General features: G+C 43.3%; 5 protein-coding genes and 1 long non-coding RNA gene across 9 annotated transcripts; 3 read left to right on the top strand and 3 right to left on the bottom strand.

Moving 5' to 3' along the window:
* Window positions 1–291: 291 nt before the first annotated feature.
* LOC105276978 (methenyltetrahydrofolate synthase domain-containing protein) lies at window positions 292–4,860 on the bottom strand. Its single transcript, XM_011335066.3, has 5 exons — window positions 4,106–4,860; window positions 3,376–3,761; window positions 2,927–3,273; window positions 2,612–2,849; window positions 292–2,376 (listed from the first exon to the last, which is right to left on the bottom strand). Exons 1-5 carry the CDS (start codon window positions 4,119–4,121, stop codon window positions 1,987–1,989), a joined length of 1,377 nt encoding a protein of 458 aa, XP_011333368.2. The 5' UTR covers window positions 4,122–4,860; the 3' UTR covers window positions 292–1,986.
* Window positions 4,861–5,002: 142 nt separating this feature from the next.
* Window positions 5,003–7,628, top strand: LOC105276979 (isocitrate dehydrogenase [NAD] subunit beta, mitochondrial). The gene is made up of 6 exons (XM_011335067.3): window positions 5,003–5,152; window positions 5,625–5,684; window positions 5,765–5,974; window positions 6,176–6,567; window positions 6,706–6,895; window positions 7,011–7,628. Exons 1-6 carry the CDS (start codon window positions 5,111–5,113, stop codon window positions 7,239–7,241), a joined length of 1,125 nt encoding a protein of 374 aa, XP_011333369.2. The 5' UTR covers window positions 5,003–5,110; the 3' UTR covers window positions 7,242–7,628.
* Window positions 7,629–7,733: 105 nt separating this feature from the next.
* On the top strand, window positions 7,734–9,562 carry LOC105276976 (vesicle transport protein SEC20). The gene is made up of 3 exons (XM_011335060.3): window positions 7,734–8,165; window positions 8,350–8,764; window positions 8,825–9,562. Exons 1-3 carry the CDS (start codon window positions 8,085–8,087, stop codon window positions 9,010–9,012), a joined length of 684 nt encoding a protein of 227 aa, XP_011333362.1. The 5' UTR covers window positions 7,734–8,084; the 3' UTR covers window positions 9,013–9,562.
* Window positions 8,849–12,016, bottom strand: LOC105276977 (hippocalcin-like protein 4). 4 transcript variants are annotated; one of them, XM_011335062.3, is made up of 5 exons: window positions 11,783–12,016; window positions 11,337–11,667; window positions 9,652–9,850; window positions 9,266–9,355; window positions 8,849–8,991 (listed from the first exon to the last, which is right to left on the bottom strand). In XM_011335062.3, exons 1-4 carry the CDS (start codon window positions 11,901–11,903, stop codon window positions 9,308–9,310), a joined length of 699 nt encoding a protein of 232 aa, XP_011333364.1. In that variant the 5' UTR covers window positions 11,904–12,016; the 3' UTR covers window positions 8,849–8,991; window positions 9,266–9,307. The 4 variants fall into 4 exon arrangements, with proteins under 4 accessions (XP_011333364.1, XP_011333367.1, XP_011333363.1 ...); XM_011335065.3 differs by lacking the exon at window positions 8,849–8,991 and adding an exon at window positions 9,457–9,514 and having other exon boundaries at window positions 9,007–9,355; window positions 11,783–11,996; XM_011335061.3 differs by lacking the exon at window positions 8,849–8,991 and having other exon boundaries at window positions 9,007–9,355; window positions 11,783–11,999.
* A 2,930-nt stretch (window positions 12,017–14,946) lies between these two features.
* Window positions 14,947–16,749, top strand: LOC105276973. Its single transcript, XR_002193099.2, has 3 exons — window positions 14,947–15,273; window positions 15,404–15,517; window positions 15,634–16,749. It is a non-coding gene; the product is annotated as an uncharacterized LOC105276973 (long non-coding RNA).
* On the bottom strand, window positions 15,992–23,782 carry LOC105276974 (phosphoinositide 3-kinase regulatory subunit 4). The gene is made up of 17 exons (XM_011335057.3): window positions 23,691–23,782; window positions 23,101–23,281; window positions 22,873–23,016; window positions 22,528–22,682; window positions 22,254–22,444; window positions 21,436–22,166; window positions 21,041–21,349; window positions 20,584–20,967; window positions 20,137–20,463; window positions 19,503–19,826; window positions 19,260–19,425; window positions 19,080–19,193; window positions 18,795–18,987; window positions 18,494–18,659; window positions 18,112–18,382; window positions 17,717–18,047; window positions 15,992–17,622 (listed from the first exon to the last, which is right to left on the bottom strand). Exons 1-17 carry the CDS (start codon window positions 23,780–23,782, stop codon window positions 17,406–17,408), a joined length of 4,296 nt encoding a protein of 1,431 aa, XP_011333359.1. The 3' UTR covers window positions 15,992–17,405.
* Between the last annotated feature and the right edge of the window lie 190 nt (window positions 23,783–23,972).

Genomic DNA, 23,972 nt, shown 5'->3' with positions numbered 1-23,972 from the left:
CGCCACTCGTTAATCGCATCTCGCAGAGCACCACCGCGACCGAAAGATCATCGATTACCGGCAGATTAAAAGGGAATTTACTTGTCTGATTTGTCCTCGATTTCACGTTTCGATTAATATATTTATGGAGGGACGTAGGAGGCACGTTTCATTTATATTTATGAAGAAGGACGAGAGAGACGTGAAAATTGCATGCTTATCTATGGAGATTATAGGGGCGGACTTGATTATGGATACGGGTAATTGGAAAACATAGCAGAGAGCATACATGAAAGCATCATCACGCCAGTAGCCTTAGTAAAAAGAATGTTTTCCTTTATATATGCAAGATTTGTACATATATAGCGCGTATGTATAATATTATAATGTATATAAGTGTAATTATGATAACTCTCTATTGCGCGTCTTCATAAAAATAATCATCATTATTAGTTCTAACGCTATCGTCGCTAATCGTAACAACAAATCATATTTGTTAATATCACAAAGTATTGCCGTTTTACTTTTTTCCTGCTGACGCGCAAGCGATCGCTTCCCCGCAACGTCGCATATGACGACGCATGGAAGATCCGCGGACACGCCTATAAATGTAAAGCTGCTGGAACCACGAAAATATATTATCTGTATTTATCTCTTTTCTCACGAGGATATATATACGCGTACAGAAAAATAGAGTATTCTTCCACCCGTTCTACACGAAGAAAAACCATCAGTAATTCATCCCCTCCTGGTCTCGCTGGTCGACTCTTCTTTTTGTATTATAATATATAATATAACACTTAAGCTATTGTCGTCAGTCTATAATGTTAGATATTTGTCATTCAAATGTTATATCGCAGATATGCACTCTACTCACATGGATTTTATCTCGATTCGTGTCTTCTATGTGGAGAACGGAAAAAACTAATCCAGAATGATTACGCCCTTCGCTGTTCCATGAAGAAATGCAGTAGCAGTCACTGTGTACGTAATAACTCTTTACAGGCCATGATTCCATGGATTTTCACGATGCTTTAATACAATGGGAAAGACTAGAAAAGTTGAAAAAGAATCTAAACAAATGTCCTTTTTCCCAGCAGCACAAATGTCGTTTAGCGATCTTTTGATAGAATCTTCCTATTCCTTGATTTTTCGGATCTCTTGCGCCCGCTACGATTTTCCATGGAACCGCTATCTTACTCCTAAGCACCTTTTGATCACAGATCATTATGCGTGTTACGACGAATTTGTTGGAAAGTTACTCTCAATAGCTTCTCGCATGTGACGTACGAGCATGACGGTTAATGCGGAAGTACTATAAATAAAATTATTAGCCAAAAATATATAATATATATATATTTCGGTACGTCTGTGTTAATCGTAACTATTAATATTCGCACCAGACAAATATCACATCTCGGTCTCTCTGAACCGAATTCGTATCGCCGTTATCGGCGCGTTACCTCAAGCTGATGTGCACAAGTACAACTCCGTTAAGACAGATTTAAGCGAAGTAACAACAATATATAAAATAACTAAAAAGAAAAAAAATAGTATATTTAACGTAAATCATGCATATGTTGAAACCGTTCAAACTAGTCTGAGTATCAGTAAAAAACATTGCAGATTATACTCGGAAACTTGCAATAGTTCCTTTTTCGTTACGGTTCTTCAGCGAGAGTTCGACTTCGCTTGTGCGAAAGTGCAAATAAATGTGCAGTGTTATGGCGTTATCACGTATTAAATACCCTTAAACTAACAATAGAACTTTGATTAATACAAAAATCAGTATCGGACTTGAATTAGTATAAAAATTAATCGCAATTTCCAGAGTTCCCAAAAATTCATCAAAGAATCTGTAACTGATGCGAAAAACGCGCTTCACGGTACGCATCATCAAAGAGAACTCACATAAGAGGAAAGCATTTTCGGAAGCATGTTCATCCTTGGAACGCCGGAGGGACGTCCAAGAGGCAACGCACACAAGCACGTGACATGGCTGCTCGCTTAAACTGTCGTCACGTCGGTCACCTCGATTCTGGAAATCGGTTTCGCGGGCTCGACGTGTATGAAGTCCTCCTCGCCGTCGTTCGCGGGCTCGCCGATACGGAGCTGCTGCAGGTTCGCCACGATCGAGTCCACCTGGACCGGTTGATCCGGCAGGGCGGTCTCGCCCCGGAGTTTGCTGAAGTGAAGGTAACAGATGCCGCGGTAGCCCTGCCAAGTTATCTCGCTCGGCTTGACGCCGCGCTCCAGCAGCGCGTTCTTGAGATCGCGAACCCTCACGCCGGACGAGATGTTGGAGAGCTTCAACGAGAAGTCGATGTGCGCTTTCGTCCTGGCACGAAGATTCTTACGGCGCCGGGACGCGCTCTTGCCGTTATTCTCCATTTTCGTCTATGACAGAGATGAGTTGTCATTCATAAACAATACTACGCATAAGACAGATGTCTTATATATATATTTCAGAGGTACAAGTGCGAACAGAAATTATTTTTTAAATTAATAATTAATAGTAATTAGATTCAGTATTAAATTAATACTGAATTAGCTTCACTTTAACGAAGATTCATGCATTGAACATCTTCGATAGAAAGAATGATAGCTTTGTAAAGTCTGATATGAAATATACTTGTATTTCAGCGTTGGAAGAATTATTCTTCTCCTCAACTTTCGTCTTCTTGTACGTTCGCCTGCGCGAGAAGCGCTTGTCCGTTTTATCCTTGGTACCATCCATGACGGAATCCTCCGTCATGTCCCTCTTCGGGTTGGAACGCTTTTTGTTCTTCGCGTACTTGACGCGATTTTTAATGTACGGACGGGTCTCCACGTCGGAGTCGACCTCCTTCAGAGCAACGGTCTTGCCATCTCTGCGAAAGAGATAAATCGTGTGTTTAACGCGGAACCGGTCAGCCGGGGTGATTCTCACAGGCAACTTAATGCATACTTCTCATCCATCTCTTTGAGCTGCTGTAATACCTGCATGGTTTTGAGTCTTCGTTCACTGAGCATGTGCCACAGAATGCCGGACGGTTTCCTCAGTCGCGGCTTCACAAATATCGTTTGCGTCGGCGTGACGATTATATCCACCGGCACGTCGTACTCTTTGAACAATTCCGCCGGCAGGTGGTCCACGATCTGGCAATCGTGCACCGTCGTGATAACGACCGTGTCTTCCGTTATCGTGCCCATTCTCATCATCATCGCGAACTCGAGGTCCGCGAAACCCTCCCCTTTGCCGAGCCGGTATCCATCCCGACTGACGCATACCGATCCCAGCACCACGAGATCTATCTGCAGGAATAACGAAAGTTTCAACGATTTAATATCGCATTTTTAACGATACATCGACACATTTATGTTAAATTAATTATTTTATTGATGCAAAATATTCACCTTGATATGCGAGTCGAGTCCGAATGGTTTACCAGCTTGTTCTAGGCCACGCATCGAGGCCAGAGTCTTTAATTGTTCCTTCGTTGCGCCAGCGACCGGTGTGATGTGCAGAAATAAACCGGATCTCAACCTGGGAATGGGTACGATGATCTCCTTGTTGGCCTCCAAAGCCAGAAATCGTACGGGCTCCTGCGGCTTATCCGGATTGATTTTTATGGCTCTGGCCTTCTTGAACTCATCCAGTTCCACCAATCGCTGCGCCGCTTCCGCGGCACCTTTGAAATTCGGGATACGTTTGTATATGTTCACGGGGAAGTTTACCAGCTCGTTCTTCGTCATGTAGTCCCACACTTTCCGACGGAAACTGGATTTTGTCACCTCCTGAGCTGTAAGAGACCAACATTATTAACATCAACGTAAAGCAAACAATAATAGGTAATAAATATAATCTGGTAATAAAATAATAATAATAAAATGACTATTAATATAATAATTTTAATATAGTTAATATAATATAATTAATATTATAATATAACAAAACACAAAGATAATACACATAATCGCTTAATGATTCGCCAATAATGTGATACTTTCAACATATCTGTACATCCATATTCACGCACATGCAATTCAAACAAATACTCATCCCCACGATACCCGGAAAAATGTCTCGGAGAGATTGTTACAAAGAACGTTCTCGGAAACGCCACACATCCCAGAAGCTACTCACGTAGTGCCTCCGTCATTTTGACCGATTCACCGACGAAATCCTAGTCGTGGGGTGGAGGATCACGATGGGGTCCGGATCACGGTCCGTCCAGGAAGGACAGGCGCGCAGTCCCTCTCACGAAAATAGACCGCACGGCTCAGATCTATCCCATGTATGCGCGGCAGCCCTTTCCCGTCGTGTCTATTTCTACGCAGTCCCACGTTCGCAAACTCCGCGAGATCGTAATCCTCTAGGGATCCTCCGGCCCACTCTTCGTCGACGCTCGAACGAGACGTGTTTTCTCTAAGGAGACATCGACAGCACACAGCGAGGATCGCTCCTGGCGTGTCGCTCCATGACGCCATTCATAAGAGTGTCGGTGACCAATGGACCACAACACGAGCCACCGAGAAAACGAATCAGCTGATCTATTCATGGGTACTAGTGGTGGACTAGGGAGTTAGTCGGCCAAGTAGCCCACGCTGACCACGTGATCGGCTGAACAGTGACGGATGCAGCGTACGGAGTTCTCAGAATTTTCTTTTTTCTCTTTCGCTCTCTCTTTTCTCTTTTTCTACAACATAAGAAACTTTTCGATCCGAATATATTTTGTAAAAGCAGTTTTGTAGGATAAAAATTGATTCAACGCAATATTATATCTTGACACGCAATTGAAAAATGACATCACGTGTACAGCTTGCAGAGTTAATTAGCTAGATATTTTCTTGTAATTAATTTTTGCGTGTCAGGAATATTAATTATGTTAGACGAATAGTAAAATATGTCCTCTTTAAGGATACAATGAAATAATAATATTACTGAAATAATTTAAGTAAGTTGAATTCTAATTACTCTTCTCTTCATTCTGCCGACAAAATCTTCGATTTCGTGGAGGATGGAGAGCTATCGCTCATCACCGGGCCTGATTAACTTGATACGGCGACCCCGAGAGCGATTACGTTCCTGCATGCGCGAATGCGAGTGAGATAAGCAGTCGACAGTCGACACACGGCTCCGTCGTGGAAAATGGCTTTGCTCGCGAGGAACCTCTGCAAAACGTTCTCTCAGGTATTACGTGGCTCCCGGATGACATTCCGGTGTTTCCGTGCGTTTCCACGCGCCGCTGAAAAATACGTAACGCAATCAAGGCATCGCCGATGATCGTACGTGCGATTAACGCGACGTTCACAGCGGGGAAGCCGCGGCAAGGGCATTGCATATTCGAGTATTTTTATCCGAAGTGTATACGTATTTTCGGTGGCCCATGTTGGAGACGCGCTCGTCTTGACGCACCGCAAACGCATTCTGTGATCGCTCGATACGTGCCATACGGGGCGTGCACACACACACTGACACTCTGGTCGATCGCGTTAACCCTAGCGTACTATCATTCGCCAAAAATGCGACGAATTCATCGTAGTTATGCAAGAAAGGACCGGTCATCACTGAAAGACAAACAGAACTCGTGTTTGTTTGACTTCTTCAAAAACTACTCACGTTCGCTACCTGAGAAGGTACATAATAATTTTTGTGTCCGTAGGCTGCTCAGAAGAGCACAGTGAGGGCTCTACACGTAGGAGCAATACGGCAGCAAGAATCAGTAAGTATTCATACGTGAGACTGCTCTCTGATTAAACGCCTAGACTGGACACTTATGTAACAATTATCTCTCTTTTCCAGGCAGTAGAACAAGAAAGGAAGACGAAATGCACTTTGATACCAGGAGACGGTGTTGGCCCGGAGCTTGTGGTTGCAGTTCAGAACGTGTTCAAGGCTGCGGACGTCCCGGTCGACTTCGAGCCTTATTTCCTGTCGGAAGTGAATCCCACTCTAAGCGCTCCCCTGGATCAGGTCTCCAATAGTATTGCTAGGAACCAAGTTTGCTTAAAGGTAGATATCTTGCATAGCTTACGACCTAATAACATGATATATCGGACACTTTAATTACAAAAAACAAGTTGCAAGTTTTTCAGAGAATTTCAGTAGTCAAAAGAATAAATTTTCATTTTCAAAGTTTCAAATTCAAATTTTAGTCAAAAGAATAAATTACGATTTTGTAACGCGTTCGATGTACGTCTTTTTGTGTAACAGGGTATCCTGGCGACTCCGGATCACTCCATGACCGGAGAGTTGCAGACCTTGAATATGAAGCTACGTAAAAGTCTAGATCTGTACTCGAACGTGGTACACGTAAAGTCTCTGCCGGGTGTAAGATCGCGCCACCAGAACGTCGACTGCGTCATCATCAGGGAGCAAACGGAGGGAGAGTACTCCGCGTTGGAGCACGAGTCCGTAAAGGGGGTGGTTGAATGCCTGAAGATCGTAACTGCCACCAAGAGTCAGAGAATCGCGAAGTTCGCCTTCGACTACGCCGTGAAGAATAATCGCAAGAAAGTCACGTGTGTTCACAAAGCCAACATAATGAAGCTCGGCGATGGGCTCTTCCTCAAGTCGTGCCAGGAGATCGCGAAACTGTATCCCAGGTAATTCACGTATTAATTTAAACGTTCATTATAAAATTTTATATTATAAAATTATTATAAAATAATTAAATTATATATTATATTATAATTAAAGTTATGGCGAAACATTTTGCTCACTCCTTTCTCGGCGAAACACAGGATCACGTTCGAGACGATGATCGTCGACAATTGTACCATGCAGATGGTATCCAATCCGCACCAGTTTGACGTGATGGTGATGCCGAATCTGTACGGGAACATCGTGGATAATCTTGCCTCTGGGTTGGTTGGTGGTGCCGGAGTGGTCGCAGGAGCCAGTTACAGTGCTGAATGCGTCGTCTTTGAACCGGTAACGTGCAAGAGTCACACCTAATAATTCCATGAAATTAATTAAGACGAGGAGTTCCCACCCTAACTTCGCTGAATCTCCAAGCCGCATTACCGAAGCTCGCGTTCCTCCGCAGGGTGCAAGGCACACGTACTCCGAGGCGGTCGGCAAGAACGTCGCGAATCCAACGGCGATGCTGCTGTGCGCGGTGAAGTTGCTGAACCACGTGAATCTCAAACGGTACGGCGAGCAGATCCGGGAGGCGCTGAACCGCGTGCTGAACGATGGCAAGGTGCTCACGAAGGATCTAGGCGGGCAGAGCTCGACGACGGAGTTCACCGCCGCCGTGATAAACAGCCTGCGCTAACGTGAATACTCGTGTGACATAGTTGGACATGGACTCCGCAATGTAATTCTGTAATCCTGACGGAAAAGCGGTCGTCCGGAATATCCGGAACGGTTACGTGAATCGTAGTGCCCCGCGCCTGTTATATACCTCTAACTTACACATGATAAAGTTTTTGAAATTGTACAATCCTAGAAGTCAGCCCTGCAATCTCCATCCCTGCGACGATAACAAATTGTAATGTTCTGTTCTGCGAACAGATAGAAACTTGAAATGAGTTTTGTGCGCGTTGCTCTGTCGTCTAAAAGCGATACACAGAGCGCACAGAGATTAGCTGTATAACAATTATACAGCTTATGATAATGCAACTTGTATGATATCTATACATAATAAATAACGCTATCTCATATCTCTCCTTTTAGAATTGCAATGAAATTCCAGCTTTCTAGTAGGAAATGGTAATAAAAATATACAAATATTGTTTTGTAGTAATTTTTGTTTAAAGAAAATTCAATAAGATTTGTAAAAATTGATAAATTAACGCTTGATACAACAAAGTATTTCTTAACTTTTTGAAAATATATTTAAAATATATAAAATATTTTTATATATTTTTAAGAAATATATTTTGTGATATATATAATTTTTGTTATTCTGTGCGCAGTATAAAGGATAACATAATAAAGATATATACTCATACTATTTATCAAATAAAATTTCCCGTAAGAAAATGGTTACAGGAGCAAGTAGAAACGTCATTCAGCAATCACCTGTGCATCTGTCTACATCAGCTGATCGGGCCTCGCCGTCTTCCACCCCGAATGTACGAAAAATAACGTAAAGCAGGTAACTCGCGCACCGTCAATGGATCCTGGAAAGTACGTCGCGGACTTGATACGTCAAGACGTCGTCAAGCACCAACTCCAAGTGAACGCTTTAATACAAGTAAGCATAAACAGCACGTGAGACATAACCTCAGCGTTGAGCCATTGCAAAGTGATTATACCGATAATAATAAGGACAAGATACAGATGACTTGTGGTTAACAAATTAACATTCTGATGGGCGCCAGTTAACAATTTAAATTAATCGTCTAAATATTGACGGCCTTTTTATTCACTGTCTATAGGACATACAACAATGCAGCGGCCCTCTGGAGCTCTTGGATGAGCTGAACGCGGACGGCAGGGGCAAGATAGCGACGTTGAAGTCCTCCATTGAGCAGCTGGCGTCCATCGCCGAGACGGAACCGAATGAGGACAAGAAGAGCGAGCTGCTGGCCGCTGTAGACAGCTACAAGAAGCAGCTCAACTCCTCGCTGGTGGCCTTCCGCAAGGCGAACATCGTCAGTGCGTGCGCGATCGATAAACTGGCGAGGGAGAATTTATTCTCGATGCCCGAAGATCAGCAGAACGCTCTGCGGAAGCGACGCGACAAGCAGAGCCTGGCGAACACGTCCAGCAAGGTGACGGATAAGCTGCTGAGCATCGCGAGGCAACTGGCCGACACCACTCAGAGAAGCGCCGACACGCTGGACACTCTACGTATGTCTATCACTCAATGATAATTAGCGGTTCCGTGAATCATCGTGGTTATCATTTCAGTGACGTCTTCGGACAAGGTCGGCGGTACGAAGGGCGAGTTGGAGCATCAGCAACAGGTGATACTGCAATCGGGGAAGCTCTTAGGGAAATACGGCAGACGGGAGGTCACTGACAAGGCACTGCTCGCGCTGGCGTTTGCCTTCTTCCTCGCCTGCGTATTTTACATTCTACAAAAAAGACTGTTTTAGGGGCTCGCGCGGTTTTAATGAACGTTAGATATTTGAAATGATATTGTACACTACGTAGCAGAGGAATTTTTATATGTACATGAAGTAATGTATGATATAATATATATATACACTATGTGATATAATATTATTAGGTATTAAAATATATATTATATGTACATCGATATGTATAATATATATTTTAACATATACATATTGTTAAAGAGCGAGATAAAGATACACGGTGGGTTTTATAAGTGATGATTTTACGCACGGGCGAGTTGCTTGTTGATCTCCCGAGATCGTTCTCATTCCGTCACCAAATTTTGCTAAACGTTAGCAACTGGTTGTATATAATGGTGTCCTGTAAAAAGTAGAATTTGTGAAGTCTCTTAGCACGTTTTCACCGCATCGTGCTGAATTTAGATGTTACAAGGACTGATAATAAAAACAATTATGTCATACCTTCTTTTACAAGCGTTTAATCAATGTTAGTTAATTGATTATGTAAAATATCTCTGTGCTGTTGCGTGAAAGAAATTTGAATATTTAATAAAAGGCATTTTTCAGACTTCCGTCTTCGAGTAGAATGCACCACCTGCGTTAAGTTCGCCGGCAATTCATGTTCTTACGACATAGCGAAACGTTCGCGGTCCATACCTTTTTACAACCGCTCATAAACTCTTCTCTGGTAACCACGCCATCCCTATCTGCATCCATCTTCTCGAAGAACCTGTCCACTTGCCTGTTAACCGCGGTCTGAACACTCTGCGCGTCCTGCGCCATCTCGTAAATAGCGGATATTATGGCCAGCATCTCCTGTCTCGTGATGCAACCGTCCCCGTTCAGATCATAGAATCTGATAAGCAGCAAGCCCAGGAAACACATTATCCCGTATTGCGCTCGTCGACTATTGGCTACATTCGACAGCATAAATTTACTTGGCAGAGAACTCTAGATCAGTCACCGAGTCGGTCGAGAAAATTAAAATTCTACACTAATTAATTAAATTTATTTTAAAATTCAGTATTATCAATTATTAAATTGCATATAATTAAGTTTTTCTTGATAAAAATTTGTCAACAGGAGATTCGAATGACATCGTAATAATTATAAGGTTTTCAAGAAAATTTGCCTGAAAGAAAGTCAACTAGAAACGTATAATGGTAATTATGTACTTTAACGGACCCAGCCCCGATGACTTTGACCTTGACATATGTTGTCAAGGTCACCCTCCTAAGTGACCTTGAAGAGGTTTTAGCCGTCGCTCGTTGTTTATTAAAAAGTTATTAACAAAAGAAGTTTAATAATTTTGCACGAATTTTCAGCTGTCCACGCGAAGCAAGGACTTGAGTTTGACATATATTACAAAGGTCACCTTCCTGAATAACCCGCACTAGGTTTCACCCTTCGCTCGTTGTTTGTTAAAAAGTTATTAACAAAACTGTTTAATGAATAAAGCATAATTTTACGATACCATGTACGTTTACGAAAGAGTATATTTGATGGAATTTTAGCTTTAAATCAGAAATAGGTTTGATTTAGGTTATATTTTCCGAAACTGGAGCCCCGGACACATACGCTCGTTTTCAGCCCGCTTCGCGGGAGGGCGGGGGGAGGGGCTTTGCCCCTCCTCCCGCCGGAATCCGTGGCGTGTACCAGGTGATCAAAATCTGCACGGTGAAATCTGTTACACTGGCTCCGGCGGGGGGAGGGGCTTTGCCCCTCCCCCCCGCCCTCCCGCGAAGCGGGCTGAAAACGAGCGTATGTGTCCGGGGCTCCAGTTTCGGAAAATATTACCTAACCAGGTTAGGTTAGGTTAGGTTAAGTTAAAGCAGAGAATACTTTTTATTTAACTGTTTGTGCTTTTGGTTAAAGTGAAGAATACTTTGTACTTATATTAAAAGAAACTATTCTATATATTAACAATTCACTGCTTTAAATGACTTTCCTTTCTTCGTTCATATACATATTCGTCGTTTATATCTTTCAATATTCAATATTCTTTCAAAATAACTACTATATTTTCGAAATTTCTTTTGTTAATAACTTTTTCATAAACAACGATCGACGACTAAAACCTAGTACGGGTTATTCGGGAAGGTAACCTTTGTAATATATAATATGTCAGTATCATGTTCTTGCTTCACGTGGACAGCTGAAAATTCGTGCGAAATCATTAAACTTTCGTTGTTTATAACTTTTTAACAAACAACGAGCGACGGCTAAAACCTCTTCAAGGTCACTCAGGAGGGTGACCTTGACAACATATGTCAAGGTCAAGGTCATCGGGGCTGGGTCCGTTAAAGTACATAATTACCCGTATAATAAAACGAGATTCTCACTCAAATATCCAAGAGAGTTTCTGATCCACGTCACCGTTGATAATCGACGCCATGGCCCTCAGGAGATCGCTGAAGCTGACAATACCATCGCCGTCCTTGTCGAAACTGTTGAACACGATCTGCGCGTACCTGCCCGGATCGCCTAGCGGAAACAGCTTGGCGTATGCGAGTTTCAAGTTGCCCGTGATCACGCATCCCCTCGGGCATAGCTGCTTGAAGGTGCGATACAGCCTGCGAATCTCGTCCTTGGAGAAGCCGGTGCGCCAAGTCAGGGTGGACAGTTGTTCGGGGAAGATGTACAGTGAATGCTTGTCGTCATCCTGGATGCTCTCTACAAAAGCGCATTCAATTACGCGTGACGACAATTATGCTGAAATGTTTCAATGCGGCTTTCAATGCAATTAAACTATAATTGCTGATAATTTTGGAATCGAAGATAATCATACCGGTGATTCTTTGGATGCTCTCTCTCATCTTCCTGAAGCTCCGTTGCATCTTTATCGAGATACCGGGCTGGCGAAGAGACCTGCAGCTACCCTTGCCGTCAACGCTGCCGTGATCTGACATTCGTAGGAGCTGCGAGAAATGCAGGAAACGTGTTCGCGATGACGAGGACAGGTCTGATGAGATGGACAGTGATCAACAGCTTTTCAGCGAGTGCTGAGCAGAACGGAACTGACGCACGTGGTGCAGCCGGCTGCACGGAGCAGTTTTGATGAAGCCTGCAGTAGCCAAAATATTTAGACGATTTACCACGGCATGTCTGCAAATTCGAACGTGAAGCGACGTACGATCGCGATATATTCGCTGCGTGTCCGGACGATTTTAGGCGCACCGCCCATCGCTCCGTTTTATCCGGCATTTTTTGCAGATTAATTGACTTTCTTGGAATGTAATTTATAAGTCCTTGCCGATTAAGATAAATCATAATTATCAATCAACTTGAACATTATGAGTGTATAAATTTCTAAACGGTAATCTTTTACTTCATATATGAATCCTGAAATGTTTGATACATCTCGATGCCTCAATTATAACAGTCCTGCTAGATTGTTTTATCGTTACGTATATGTAATTGATATGAATAAAACTCGACCCGACCCGAATTCCGATATCAGGCGGATTCAAGATTAATTCTCAGAAAAGAAGAGGAAAGAGAGACGATAGACGTTGTAAACACTCTTTGGAGGATGTGCATATGCTTCTGGAATTTATTGCTAAAAATTCCTAAAAATAAACCAGAAAAAAGTAGCAAAGCTTCCGCGTACAGTGACTTAATTGTCGAAGGTATTAAGCATTTGCTCCACTCACAAACAATTGAGCGATCACATAATAGTCTGAAACGAGAAAAAAAGATATAATTACATCTTTTCTCCATAAAATTTCAATTTCTCAAAATGTTACAAGAACGTAAATTTTTTCAATTTTACTTCAATTTTTTGTATATTCTCCTCTTGATTTGCACTGTTGAATTTATTGAAGCATGAAGATTGTAATTATAACAATGAAATGAAATTTCATGCAATTACATTTCGGAGAACAGATTGAGCGTGAAAAATCGCTCATCTATTACGAGCTTGTTTGTGTAAAATCACTAGACAGACTTTCTCTGTCGAATGCTATTAATAGCCGGTTGAATTGGAAACCAGCTATTACGATAATAGAAAATCGTAGAGCAAATCAAGTCAGTGTTCCATAATTCGGGACTCTACCTCGTTCCTGGAGGACTTTATAATCCGACAAGAGTAAGAACAATCCATTTGCGTGAAACGGCTGGCCTTGTCTGTAATTTACCGGTCACAGCCAATATGAGCAATATATAATTTCGTTCGTAATTATAACAATCCGTTTCAAGGCAATTTGAGAGTTTTTATTTAATTATATTAATAAACACAATCTCTATATTTCTTATTTTTCTTGTACTTCTCTCATGATGCGTAATCCAGCATGGTACGATTAAAAATCGTTTACCAGTACTATCTCCTGTACTGATACAATGTATATGAGAAAGCATGTAAAATATATGATAATATATGATTATCGCTATTCGCTCTAATTGCATCGATATTGATGTGAATCGAGCGAAATAAGAAATCCGGAAAACAAGAAATGGATTACAACTCGTGCTCCATTTATTTGTTGATCGATTTCGCGACTCGGTGTAAGAAGTGTGTCAAGTTTACGGGTAAGATAATCCATTGCTGTCTTCGGTATCAGCGCAAGCGGCGCCCTTGACACGATTATTCGAATGTGGAGCAACTTCCAATCATCCTCGCAGCACGCAGAAGGATAGATCTCACGAATCAATTTGCGGACTATATCATTATGTAGGTCATCTCTTTCTCTTTTTCCTGCCTCGAGAGGAAATACATCATGTAACTTCCCCTTTGCGCTTTGCTTCGCACGCACATGCTACCGTCAACGAGCGGTATGCAAAAATCATTATTTTATAGAGAATCGCGAGTACGCAAACGCGACCGAAAGTGCGACTTACGAATTAAACATCGGATGCTAATCATGGAATTAAACGCGAAGCGATCTAATCGCGTGCAGGAGCAGCTGCGACTGCTTCCTAAAGGGATCGTTATTGCTGCACGTGAATCTTTCTTTCTTCTTCTTTTGCGTCGCAAGCACGGAGTCACGTAAAAATATCATTATCATAGGACGCAGCGGCATGTTAGATAAATGAGTAATTATACAATGAAGTCGGCATCTTATGCGTATTTCTGCGTATCCCGCGAACGATATTCTCGCGCGTGCGGAATACGCAAGCGAGGGAGCAAGAATATGCATGACACGAATGTCGCATGTAAATTAAAATGGACAACGGCGGAGACAATGGGAAAGGGCCTTCCCCAAGTTCAAAAGCATGCAAACACGTGCGTCACTTGGTCAGCACGTGCAGAATCCCAAATTGAGGAAATAACTCGCAAACTCGGCGGAACTCGATGGACATGGATCTGCTCAGCCATTCCATCGGAATCGCAAAAAGGAAATAAACAAGATCTGTAATCTACTTAATACGATTTTGAGCTTGAGATGATAAAAATATGTTCTTCAGCGCTGTGATGTCACGCAGTCTGCATGTATAAATCAAATTATAAGTCTAGACACATATAAGTTTAAAGGATTCGTAACTCTTTGTAAGATTAAAGAGGAGGGAGTCCACAAAATAGATGAAACTCTGAATATATAAGCTTGCATGGATGACATCTCACCTTCAGCAACATAAATCCAGGAATTTAGTTTAAATAAATTCGCATGTCTAGAATCAAAGGTTGAAAATGTTTAAGTGAAGGTTTACCACGTCAAGATCCACAAAAGTTTGACGAGTTCCATACGCATTTCGTGATAAAGTTATTTTTCTACCATTCTGAAGATATCTATATTCTTAGATTGGTAATCCAATTGAAGCATCCATATGTATGGCACATGACGAATATTCGCGGAAGACGCTAATGCATATTCTTATTAGTCGATAGACAACATGCACATTCAGTGCGCGGGGATCAAACGGCAACCTCGTCAAAAGGCAACGCGGATTCACCACTAACGCATTTTTCTGCGCGGTAGGGTAGCGGTAAGCTGACGGTATATAAAACAGTAAGGCATCCAGCATCTCTCCACTGCGTGTAGCGTGCTCGTTACAGCGATTACGTTTGCTCGGCGATTTAGGCAGTGATCGATTGTTGTTCGCGCTCCTGTACAATTATCATCTTGCGTAGCTTGTACGTGACCTGGATCATTTCCTGTATCACGGCAGTCGAAAGTGTGAACTGCGGTACACGACAGACGAGAGCCCAGTCATCAAAGTGTCCAGGAAAAACGTCGCGTTGTCATTAGTCTCACGGTTCAGAAAGTGTGAAATTTGAAAGTCGCGATAAGAAAACGTCCAGCCGGCCCGTGTGACGCAACGTTTCCATTATATGGTCTTTTGGTGCGTGCACGCGTTTTTTCTCTCGTCTCGTTTCGCGTTGCTACGTGTGCTGTGGCACTTGTAGCGAGCAGTCGCTCTCCATCTAAGCGAGCGCTAGCTGAAATTAACGAAACTTATTGTTTACTTACAGAGAATCCACTTAGGGAGCCATAGATCTCATACTATCCCAAATATCAAAGATTGAATCAATCGCGAGAAAATAATTGTCTTAATTGCGCAAGAATAGACAACTGAAATAAATCAAGTAAATCTTAACAAGTTTTAAATTTGCTTCAAATCAATATGCATCGAATGCGAATTTTAAAAATGTCATGCCAAGTACTCACGAAAAATTGGAAATAATTCTTTTCTTCTTTTCAGATCTTACCGCAAAGAGATTGTCATAAAGACGACTGAAGTTTCCAAGAGATGCAATTAGAATGAAGCTAATCTTCCTGTTGCTGCTGATAGTTAGTTCCGCTTTTTGCATGCCCTGGCTTGATTTATGGTTTCCTCAGCAGTCGTACGGCGGTCGCAACACCGGATACTATGAGCAAAACGGCCCGTATCGACCGTACCGTCAAGGCAGAGGCGGTAAGGAACGTTGGAAGCAAATCTGCAGAACGATAAATGCCGATTCCTACGCGTTCCCGGGACGCGTGCCCTATCCCGCCGCACCCGTCTGTCCCTGGTGAAGGAAACTTCTGTCTGTCGATGTCAAAGGCAAATCGAGAAGCGTGCGTTAAAAATATGAATTTATTGTAACAACGTAGCTTCACAGTATACGTCCACTGATTACGAGTATTTCATCAGTCGGTGTGTTCACGTGTACATGCGCGTATTCGTGTACGAGAATACCAGCGAACTAGTATACACATATATTATACAAATATAATCGCGATTATACATAGAGTAATCTAGCTAGCTACTTACTCACGCATTCACCATGTAAAGTACGAAGCGAGGGAATAACCGTAAATTGCGTCTTTCGCGTACACGAATCTTGCTCTTTTCTCGGCCCGTACTCGCACCTGCGTTGGACTGAGGAACAGAAAGGAACAGGGAGAAATAGGCGCTATCGAACTTGCCATATCAATACGGTTTTGCGAGATGGAGGATAATTTCGCGAGATTGCACCACTGCCAGTAATTTAGTGCTAAAGTAATAAAAAAAGGAAAAATTTTAACGCTACACAAAGAAAATCCGTGAAAACGTAATCTATACGGATCACTTCTTTAAATGTCCTACGAAATACTCCGTTCCGCTGCAAAATAATTTTGCACAAGTTTCTCTTTCCCTCTGGAGTTAAATTTGTGGTGCTATACGGACCTCACAAGTATCAGTTAATTTAGATGGTTTTGTTTTTTCAAAGGCCTGTCTCTATCGATCTTCTGTAAAATCGGCATACTAAGCCTGTCATATCTGCCTAATACATCAGTAATACTCTGAGTTCTCTCTTTCTCTCTTCTTACGTACAAAAATAAATTATATACACTATTATACAGTATGATTTACGTTCAGTTTTCTTAAGAAATGCATGCAGCCATGGCGCAGTCGTAATCACCGGTAGCCTTAAATATCATATATTACACATGTCCTATGTACAATCCAGGATCACAGAATTAATACAGCACGGTGGCGTGTGTCGTGCGTATGTCGATGTTTGTGGTTTAAAACAGCAGTAAGAGAGCCTATCCCTAACATTGTCCAAAAGTGGATCGAAGGGTATAAATGTAGTTCAATCGAAATATAATTAAATTACATTTCCTTTACCTGTAATTCCTCAATTAACTGTGTTCACAGAAATTGGATTCTAAATATATAGCTTTCAACGAGGATCTTGATGTCGATGGCATCATGGAATTATTTGTTGAAAAAAAGAAAAGTATGAATCTTACCAATGATACATTGCGACATCGTGCTAATGCCGCAATTCCTGCGACTTGGAAAAACCCTCGTACGAATTATATCACGAACACCGTATTCCGCGTCGCTGGGCAATTTGCCTGAACAATTGTAGAGTAATTGTTATTCCTTACTTGGATCATAACGATCTCGGTATTTCTGGAGGGGGAGGAAATCCGCGTTAGACTGGTGAAACCTTTTACCGCCCGAGCGAGGAACTTTAAAATCAAGCTTGGAAGCGAGAACAATCATTTCCAGACTTGTATCAGGCCGTCCGTACTGCCGGTGAGTATGCACGTGTTCGACATGGCCACCGCGGAAATCGTGTCGTGCTGGCCGGATGGCGGGGTCTCGGGACCGCTCTCTTCCAGAAGCCTCCCCCTCGCGTCACTTCCCGAGGACGGGTTGGAGTCGTTGTCCACCAGCACCTCCTGCACGACGTTCGTTCCGTCTATCAAGCGTTGTCTGCAAAAATAAAAAAAAACTCAATCATATTATCGCAACCACATGACGTGTGACAAAGCGAAACGATCAATTCTCTATCTGGCAAAATACTAACTCGTACGCCAACGTGTTCGGCGTGAGAACATCATTCGCGGCGGGCAGAGCAATGTAGGACGCGGTGGGCATGTTGAAGTCCCAGAAACGCAGTCGCATGTCGGTACCACCGGCTAGGAGGAAGCCCGAGCAATCGGTGGATCCGGCGTACATGGCACACACGGTGTGACCGCTCTGAGTATGGCTCAACGGTGGCGCACTCGACGCCCACAGGACCATCTGCCGCTGATCAGTCTCTAGGTCCCACATGGAGATCTCGTTGTTACCCTGCACCGCCGAGATGATCCACGACTGCTCCGTCGGATGCGAGATCACCTTTCGCACTCTAGCGCCTGGGGAAATAGTTGACGTTAATTTTGCACGTCGCTTTTGCGCGAGCGAACGATTTACATCTACCTGTTGGATGCTTGATGCTCGTTATGGGCAGTTGGAATCTCAAGTCCCAACAAGTGTGAATACCCGAGCTGGTGCCGATAGTCAGCCACTGCTGATGACTGTTTACGCAAAACGACGTGATGACTCCGTGCTTCAGGTCGTTTTCCAAGCGCCACGTTGTACCTGGACACCGTAGATCCCAGCCTATCAGGGCTCCGTACAGCGAGGCGTACACGAGAACTGATTGCGAGCCAGAATCCAAGTACTGAATGTCAACGGCACATCCCTCTTCCTGTTAAATCAACGAACGTTAACCGAGCATTAGATTAAATCAAAATCAAATCAACGTTCTTCTCAAAACTTCGTATCGAGAGCATGCATATTTGTTGATTGTAAGAATCACCTGGAGATCCAGCTGACGGGAACCCAGCAAACTCATTTTACTAGAATTTGGCTCAATCCGAAGTACAAACACCGTTCCGGACGTGCTCGCAGAGCTCGCCAAGGACTGCCCTTGATCGCACACGGTTAAACCGACTAGCGGGCCTCCTCTGTGCATGTACGTTTGCCTGTTTAACGAGAACAGTACCAAAACAATTAACAGTGTAGTAAATACACATAACTATCTCAGATTTTAATTGGACATATAAATTGTTCATGTAAATGATTAAAGCTATCTGTTCTAAACAGATGAGGAGGTATACCTAGAACGATTAGCGATGTTTCGTCCCTCCATCTTGCTGGCGTCCCAGATTTTAATACACCCGTCGGAGGAACTGCTCGCGAACAGATTGGTGTCCGGTATCGCGACCAGTCTGTTCACCGCAGCTCTGTGCTCGTGAAGATGCGCGACCGGGACGCCGCGAGGCCTCCAATCCTTCGGTAGTGGCGTGGAGCCTTTTAGTCAATTACATCGATAGTCAATGAAAATGCAGGTCGTGATATTCCTACTACTGTACGTAAACCGTGAGGGTTCAATGGCCATTTACCAGTTTCGCAGGTGATGTTATTGGCCCAGCGCTTCGCCCTTAGTACCGCCGCGTGTTGCTCCTGCTTCCGACACGTTAACTGCCGCACTTCCAGTCGGCAGGGCGCGCACATATCTGCAGACCATTTTTTTATCAGTCATTATTACACTAATCGGTTGTTATTGCATTAATTGCACTCACATTGTATGTAAGACCGTTCGTGAATCGAATGCTCGTTCATGAGCGATGTTAGACTAGCCATGTCCGACAGGCAGTGATGTGGAGATAGATGGATGTCGCCACTGTGTATACTTTGATTAGGACTGCCGCCGCTTCCCGTCATGTCCGACATCTTAACGATGGCGTGCTGCCGTGAAAATACAACGTTATTATCCATCGGCAAATCGGTGGGAAGAGTTATCGATAAAGAGCTTGTAATGATACCTGGACGCTATCCTGGTGAGCTGCAAACATCGTGCGCCATTCCTGATTCATCGACGTGCTCACGGTCTCGGACGTTCTTCGGTCTAATCTCTTGAAAGCCGGTAAAGTCAAGTCCCCCTTGGTATCGGGATACAGTACGACGACGTGGTGCCTTATCCTGTCCTTAACTGGGCTCAACTCCAGCTTGCCGTCCACGGACTTGGCGGCGTTCTGCTTCGTGTCCGCGGAGTTGCGGTACTTGTTGATTTTCATCAAGTGCGGCTTCATGGCCAGTAGCTGATCTTCGGTCGCCTCCGTCATCAGTTCGGAGAGCCGCCTGAAAAGCTGACAGAAACCACGCGAGTCTTTTTCTTGTTCACTGACTGAGTGATAAATATTACTTTATATTAATTACTTATATTGATAAGGACCCTAATTTGAGGTCGAAACGTAGTGCTACCAATAATTTTGTTTCACCAGTTCTTGGTCGTAAATAAAGAATTATCATATTTCAAATCACTGGTGTCGAAGCTAATTTGGATCTATTACTTTATATCTCCATTTCGATATTTAATACTTCATTGCGATGCATTAGCGAGGCTCTTCCCGGAATTTTGATTCAGGCTAGATTCAGTACGTAACAAGCATCACTTACATTTCGTACAGAATTGCTCATCTCGTTATTCTGCGATTGCACCATGCCCGTCACAGCTTTCGCCCGAGTTGTCTGCCTCTGCTCGAGCGCTTGAAACAATTCCTCGACATCGCTGCATTTCACTATAGAGTCGTACACTATCCTAGATATGGGAGGGACGAGAGCCTCCAGTAACAGGATCTCCTTCTCTATTTGAATCAACGAGTGTTTCAGATATGGTTGCAGCATCGTCTGAACCTTGCACTGGACGTCCACCACGTTGAGAGTTCTCGCCGCTGCGGATATGAAGCCCACGGTTGCATGACGTATCCACAAATTTGGATGAACCTGCAAAGAATAATCAATTCACGAAATAGCTCAAAGTTGTCAAGAGTTTCTCGTAAGTTCTTTGAATTCTTGAATCAAAACTTAAAATAATTTTAAAATAACGTCGTGACCATGACGTACCAGAAAGACCATAGTTTCTGATAACAGCTGATAGAGAGCAGACTTGTGAAGCAGACCCAATTCCGTCAACGTCGCCATAGCGTGTATGGCCTTCATGGTTACGAATTCTTCGGGATCGGATAGACCCTGCTGCAGAAGCGGCATTAATATGGGGCTACTGTGCCAACCGACGTACGCCGCTACACCGACTATACATTCAAAGAAGGAACCTCGCAGTTCCTTGTCCTCCTTGTCGTTCAAGAACGTGATAACGTGACTGAGCAGAATATCGTTAGCCTTTTGTTTGCCGAAGAACACGCACAATTTATTTATACCGTTCTCCATTAAAGTCTGTTTCACTAAATTTTGCGGGTCCGTCAACAGCATGGAGACTGACTGTTGGACCTGAAAGCAACGAAATATCAGTAAAAATGTGAGAAAGTTATTACTCTTTAATTACAGAAAATGCTACCGATACCATTTCGTGCAATGTTTGCAGTTCGCTATCATAACTAGGCTTTGGTCCCTCGTTGTTGCCCAAGTTGGACAGATGGGCATTCTCCAGGTAACGCAGAGCGATATGTGCCAAATGTGCGATATTCTCCGCGTAAGCTGCCCTGACGATAACTGCCTCGTCTTGAGTTATGTGCGCTAAACCTGGTAGGATGTACTCGGGGAATATGTTCACGTCCGTAGGTGGTATCGATTTCACAAGATGCAGACACTTGGTCAGGGTGTGTATCGCCGATACCCTTACCCGCGGTGCCGGATCGTGAACCAACAGGAACTGTATAAACGATTATAAAAGAGAGATATGTATATAAATCATTTTTCAAATTGCGGAAATTGTAAATGCGACTTGTGGATACCTACAATGTAGGGTAGTATTCTATCGAGAATCGTCTCGTCGGAGATATTCTCAGCCAATTCGAGCAGTATCTCCAAACTGTGCAACTTGGACTGCGAGTGATGCAACCCCCTTATGCAAGAGGTGACGAGTTGCGTTATGATAACGAGCCCCTCCAGGGTTTCGGTCGTGGAGGTTGGTTTCTTCGATTCCGCGCTGCACGCCTGTTTGTGATCCTCGGACAGCTTGATCTCCGGCTCCGCTTCCATTTGGACGTCATTGCCGACGTCCTGCGTCGTGCTCTTCATGTCAGCTTGATTCAAGTCAGTCTTGTCAGAGCTCTGGTCACTGTCGACTTCCACCACCGTATTCTCCTCGCTGTGAGCGGAATCGTCCTTGATCGAGTCCTTACTCTCGCATTGACTCGATTTCGCGGTTTCCGAGAGCTTCGCCCTGCTTTTCGTACTTTCATTCTCCTCCCCCAGTATTTTTATAATACTGCCAATGTCCTTCTTCAACCTGGCTATCTTCTCGTCCGGCGATAAAATCGGAGTGTTGGAGAAAATTAGCATGTACGACTGCAGGAAGGAATAAAAGTACTCCGGGAAGATAGTGCCACGAGCTTGAGCCAAATAAATCTCTGCGCTCTTCCTGTTCGCTGGATTTCTCTCCAACATTGAGCCAAGCAATTCTCGTATTCCTGGGTCATCTATACTGTCCAGGTGCTTACTCACGGAGTATTCATTGTTTCTATATGCTTAAAGGAATTTTAAAAGAACCTTATTAGTAAAATTTGCACTATCGCAGCACGATTATCTCGTCTTCTACGTTTTATTACGCTTACCCAAGAGCTGTGAAAAATCAAATGGTGGGTGTCCTTCATTATAAAGTTCCGTTAAAGCACAACCTGCAGAAAAGATATCCATCATGGGATGCAAATCACCCGTTTTTACTTCTTGCTCTGGTAATAATAATGTATTGCTCAATTCCGAGGATAATGTCTTTACGAATCGTTCGGGCGCTATGTAACACGTTCTGCAACATTAACAAACGATTATTGACAAATAACAAAAATTACTTTACTATTGGCGCAATGTTAAAGAGAAGGAAAGCGGTACCTCCTTCTGGAAGTATCAAAGAAATACGAGAAATCTGCGGGATTATCTTCCGGCAAGTATGTCGGTTTAAAACTAGCAAAGTCTGTGAGCAATATCCAATTCCAGCTGGTTATCATGATGTTCTCCAATTTTATGTCGCCGTGGCAAACACCAAACTGCAAGGAAGCAGCGATATCGCTTTTGAAAATCACAATCAGAAAACGCAGGAGTTTATTAAACAAGGAGGTTATACAAAAATTAACAAAGCAGCAAGCAATGATACAATATTCTTGATAAAAAAAATTTTGTTGACAAGCTGCTTATACAATCGCCCTCTCTTTAAATGCTTGACACATATTACTCTACCTTGTGAGCCTGATAGATCGCATACAATACTTGAAAAGTGATCCACTTTTTCTCAATGCTCGTCAAAAATGGCCTAGTGCTAATCCTGTCATAAAGAGAATATTTCACGTACTCCCGCATTATTGAGCCTGCTTTCTCTGTGAGCTAATCCAAGCATAGAATTAATTCTAGTCGTGCCTAAATCAGCGATACGATATTTAACAGAATGCGTGCTGATGCAATGCTCACGATCATTCGCTGAAAGGGCAGGCAGTTGAAGGCTGGCATCAGTTTTGACCTAATCTCCTCCAGCTTATCCTTGTAGGCGGACAGCGGTAACGTCGGATCGTGAATCACAAACACCTTCACGACTATCAGGCCCTCCTGGCTCCGAGCCCGAGCCACTTTGAAGAATCTGGTGCTTCCTAAACTGTAGACAACAAAGGCTTGAGCAAATGCAGAACTTGGCCCTCTGCCGCTCGACAATATCTTACAATCATCTCTATCGCTATCATAAACAAAACAGAAACATTTCCAAGCTCTCGTATAACTGTCGTTAACAAATTACTGTTGCGACGTCAGTTATTGTTCCACTGTCAACAACATTACTGTAAGGACTCTTAAAGCACAACAGAAAATCGTCAGCGGATAACGAGACAACGTACCGCGTCTGACGAGATCGATCGTGATGCCACTATCGATGACATCGTGAGTTATTCATAACAGATTGTTTTATTGTCGAACAAACACTGACACGCACGGGGTTCGCCGTTCTGACAGCGTTCAGGTAGCAGAAGGTGCGTACACGCGAAAGCCGAGAGTTTCGGTCGTGCACTTACTTTACATCGAACAACAAGTCGTTGTGATCCGTCAGGTAGTGCTCTACCGGGAATATCTGGCTGGGCGCGATGCCCACTAATTGATTACCCATTTTGCTGCCAAGACGAGGGCTCAGATAAAACTGATGTATTCACTCTCGGCGTCCATCTTTCGTGATTTCTCGCGTCTTGGAGATACAGTGCAGCCAATCCTAACCAGGCGTGATTGCAGTACTTTTCTTTAATTGTTGCGCAAGTACATACAACTGACGACACGTGTTCGTAGCACTTCACACGGGCGCG

Source organism: Ooceraea biroi, chromosome 3 (genome assembly GCF_003672135.1).
Source record: "Ooceraea biroi isolate clonal line C1 chromosome 3, Obir_v5.4, whole genome shotgun sequence".
In the NCBI taxonomy this organism is placed as follows: domain Eukaryota; kingdom Metazoa; phylum Arthropoda; class Insecta; order Hymenoptera; family Formicidae; genus Ooceraea; species Ooceraea biroi.
The sequence above is the reverse complement of the archived record's forward strand: the minus strand, read 5'-3'. Positions and strand labels throughout refer to the sequence as shown.

Excerpts from the sequence above, each read along its gene's own strand:
- LOC105276978 (XM_011335066.3), bottom strand. Across the intron at positions 2,850-2,926 it reads CTCAAAGAGATGGATGAGAA|AGATGGCAAGACCGTTGCTC; the intron begins GTATGCATTAAG and ends TCTCTTTCGCAG. Across the intron at positions 2,377-2,611 it reads CTTCCAACGCTGAAATACAA|ACGAAAATGGAGAATAACGG; the intron begins GTATATTTCATA and ends TCTCTGTCATAG.
- LOC105276979 (XM_011335067.3), top strand. The coding sequence starts at position 5,111 with ATGGCTTTGCTCGCGAGGAACCTCTGCAAAACGTTCTCTCAG. Across the intron at positions 5,153-5,624 it reads TCTGCAAAACGTTCTCTCAG|GCTGCTCAGAAGAGCACAGT; the intron begins GTATTACGTGGC and ends TTGTGTCCGTAG. Across the intron at positions 5,685-5,764 it reads CAATACGGCAGCAAGAATCA|GCAGTAGAACAAGAAAGGAA; the intron begins GTAAGTATTCAT and ends TCTCTTTTCCAG.
- LOC105276976 (XM_011335060.3), top strand. The coding sequence starts at position 8,085 with ATGGATCCTGGAAAGTACGTCGCGGACTTGATACGTCAAGACGTCGTC. Across the intron at positions 8,166-8,349 it reads AAGTGAACGCTTTAATACAA|GACATACAACAATGCAGCGG; the intron begins GTAAGCATAAAC and ends CACTGTCTATAG. Across the intron at positions 8,765-8,824 it reads CGACACGCTGGACACTCTAC|TGACGTCTTCGGACAAGGTC; the intron begins GTATGTCTATCA and ends TTATCATTTCAG.
- LOC105276977 (XM_011335062.3), bottom strand. The coding sequence starts at position 11,903 with ATGTCAGATCACGGCAGCGTTGACGGCAAGGGTAGCTGCAGGTCTCTT. Across the intron at positions 9,851-11,336 it reads AAACTCTCTTGGATATTTGA|ATTCTATGATCTGAACGGGG; the intron begins GTGAGAATCTCG and ends GCTGCTTATCAG. Across the intron at positions 9,356-9,651 it reads TTATGAGCGGTTGTAAAAAG|GACACCATTATATACAACCA; the intron begins GTATGGACCGCG and ends TACTTTTTACAG.
- LOC105276974 (XM_011335057.3), bottom strand. The coding sequence starts at position 23,782 with ATGGGTAATCAATTAGTGGGCATCGCGCCCAGCCAGATATTCCCGGTA. Across the intron at positions 22,683-22,872 it reads CGATCTATCAGGCTCACAAG|TTTGGTGTTTGCCACGGCGA; the intron begins GTAGAGTAATAT and ends GCTTCCTTGCAG. Across the intron at positions 18,988-19,079 it reads TAACATCACCTGCGAAACTG|GCTCCACGCCACTACCGAAG; the intron begins GTAAATGGCCAT and ends ATTGACTAAAAG.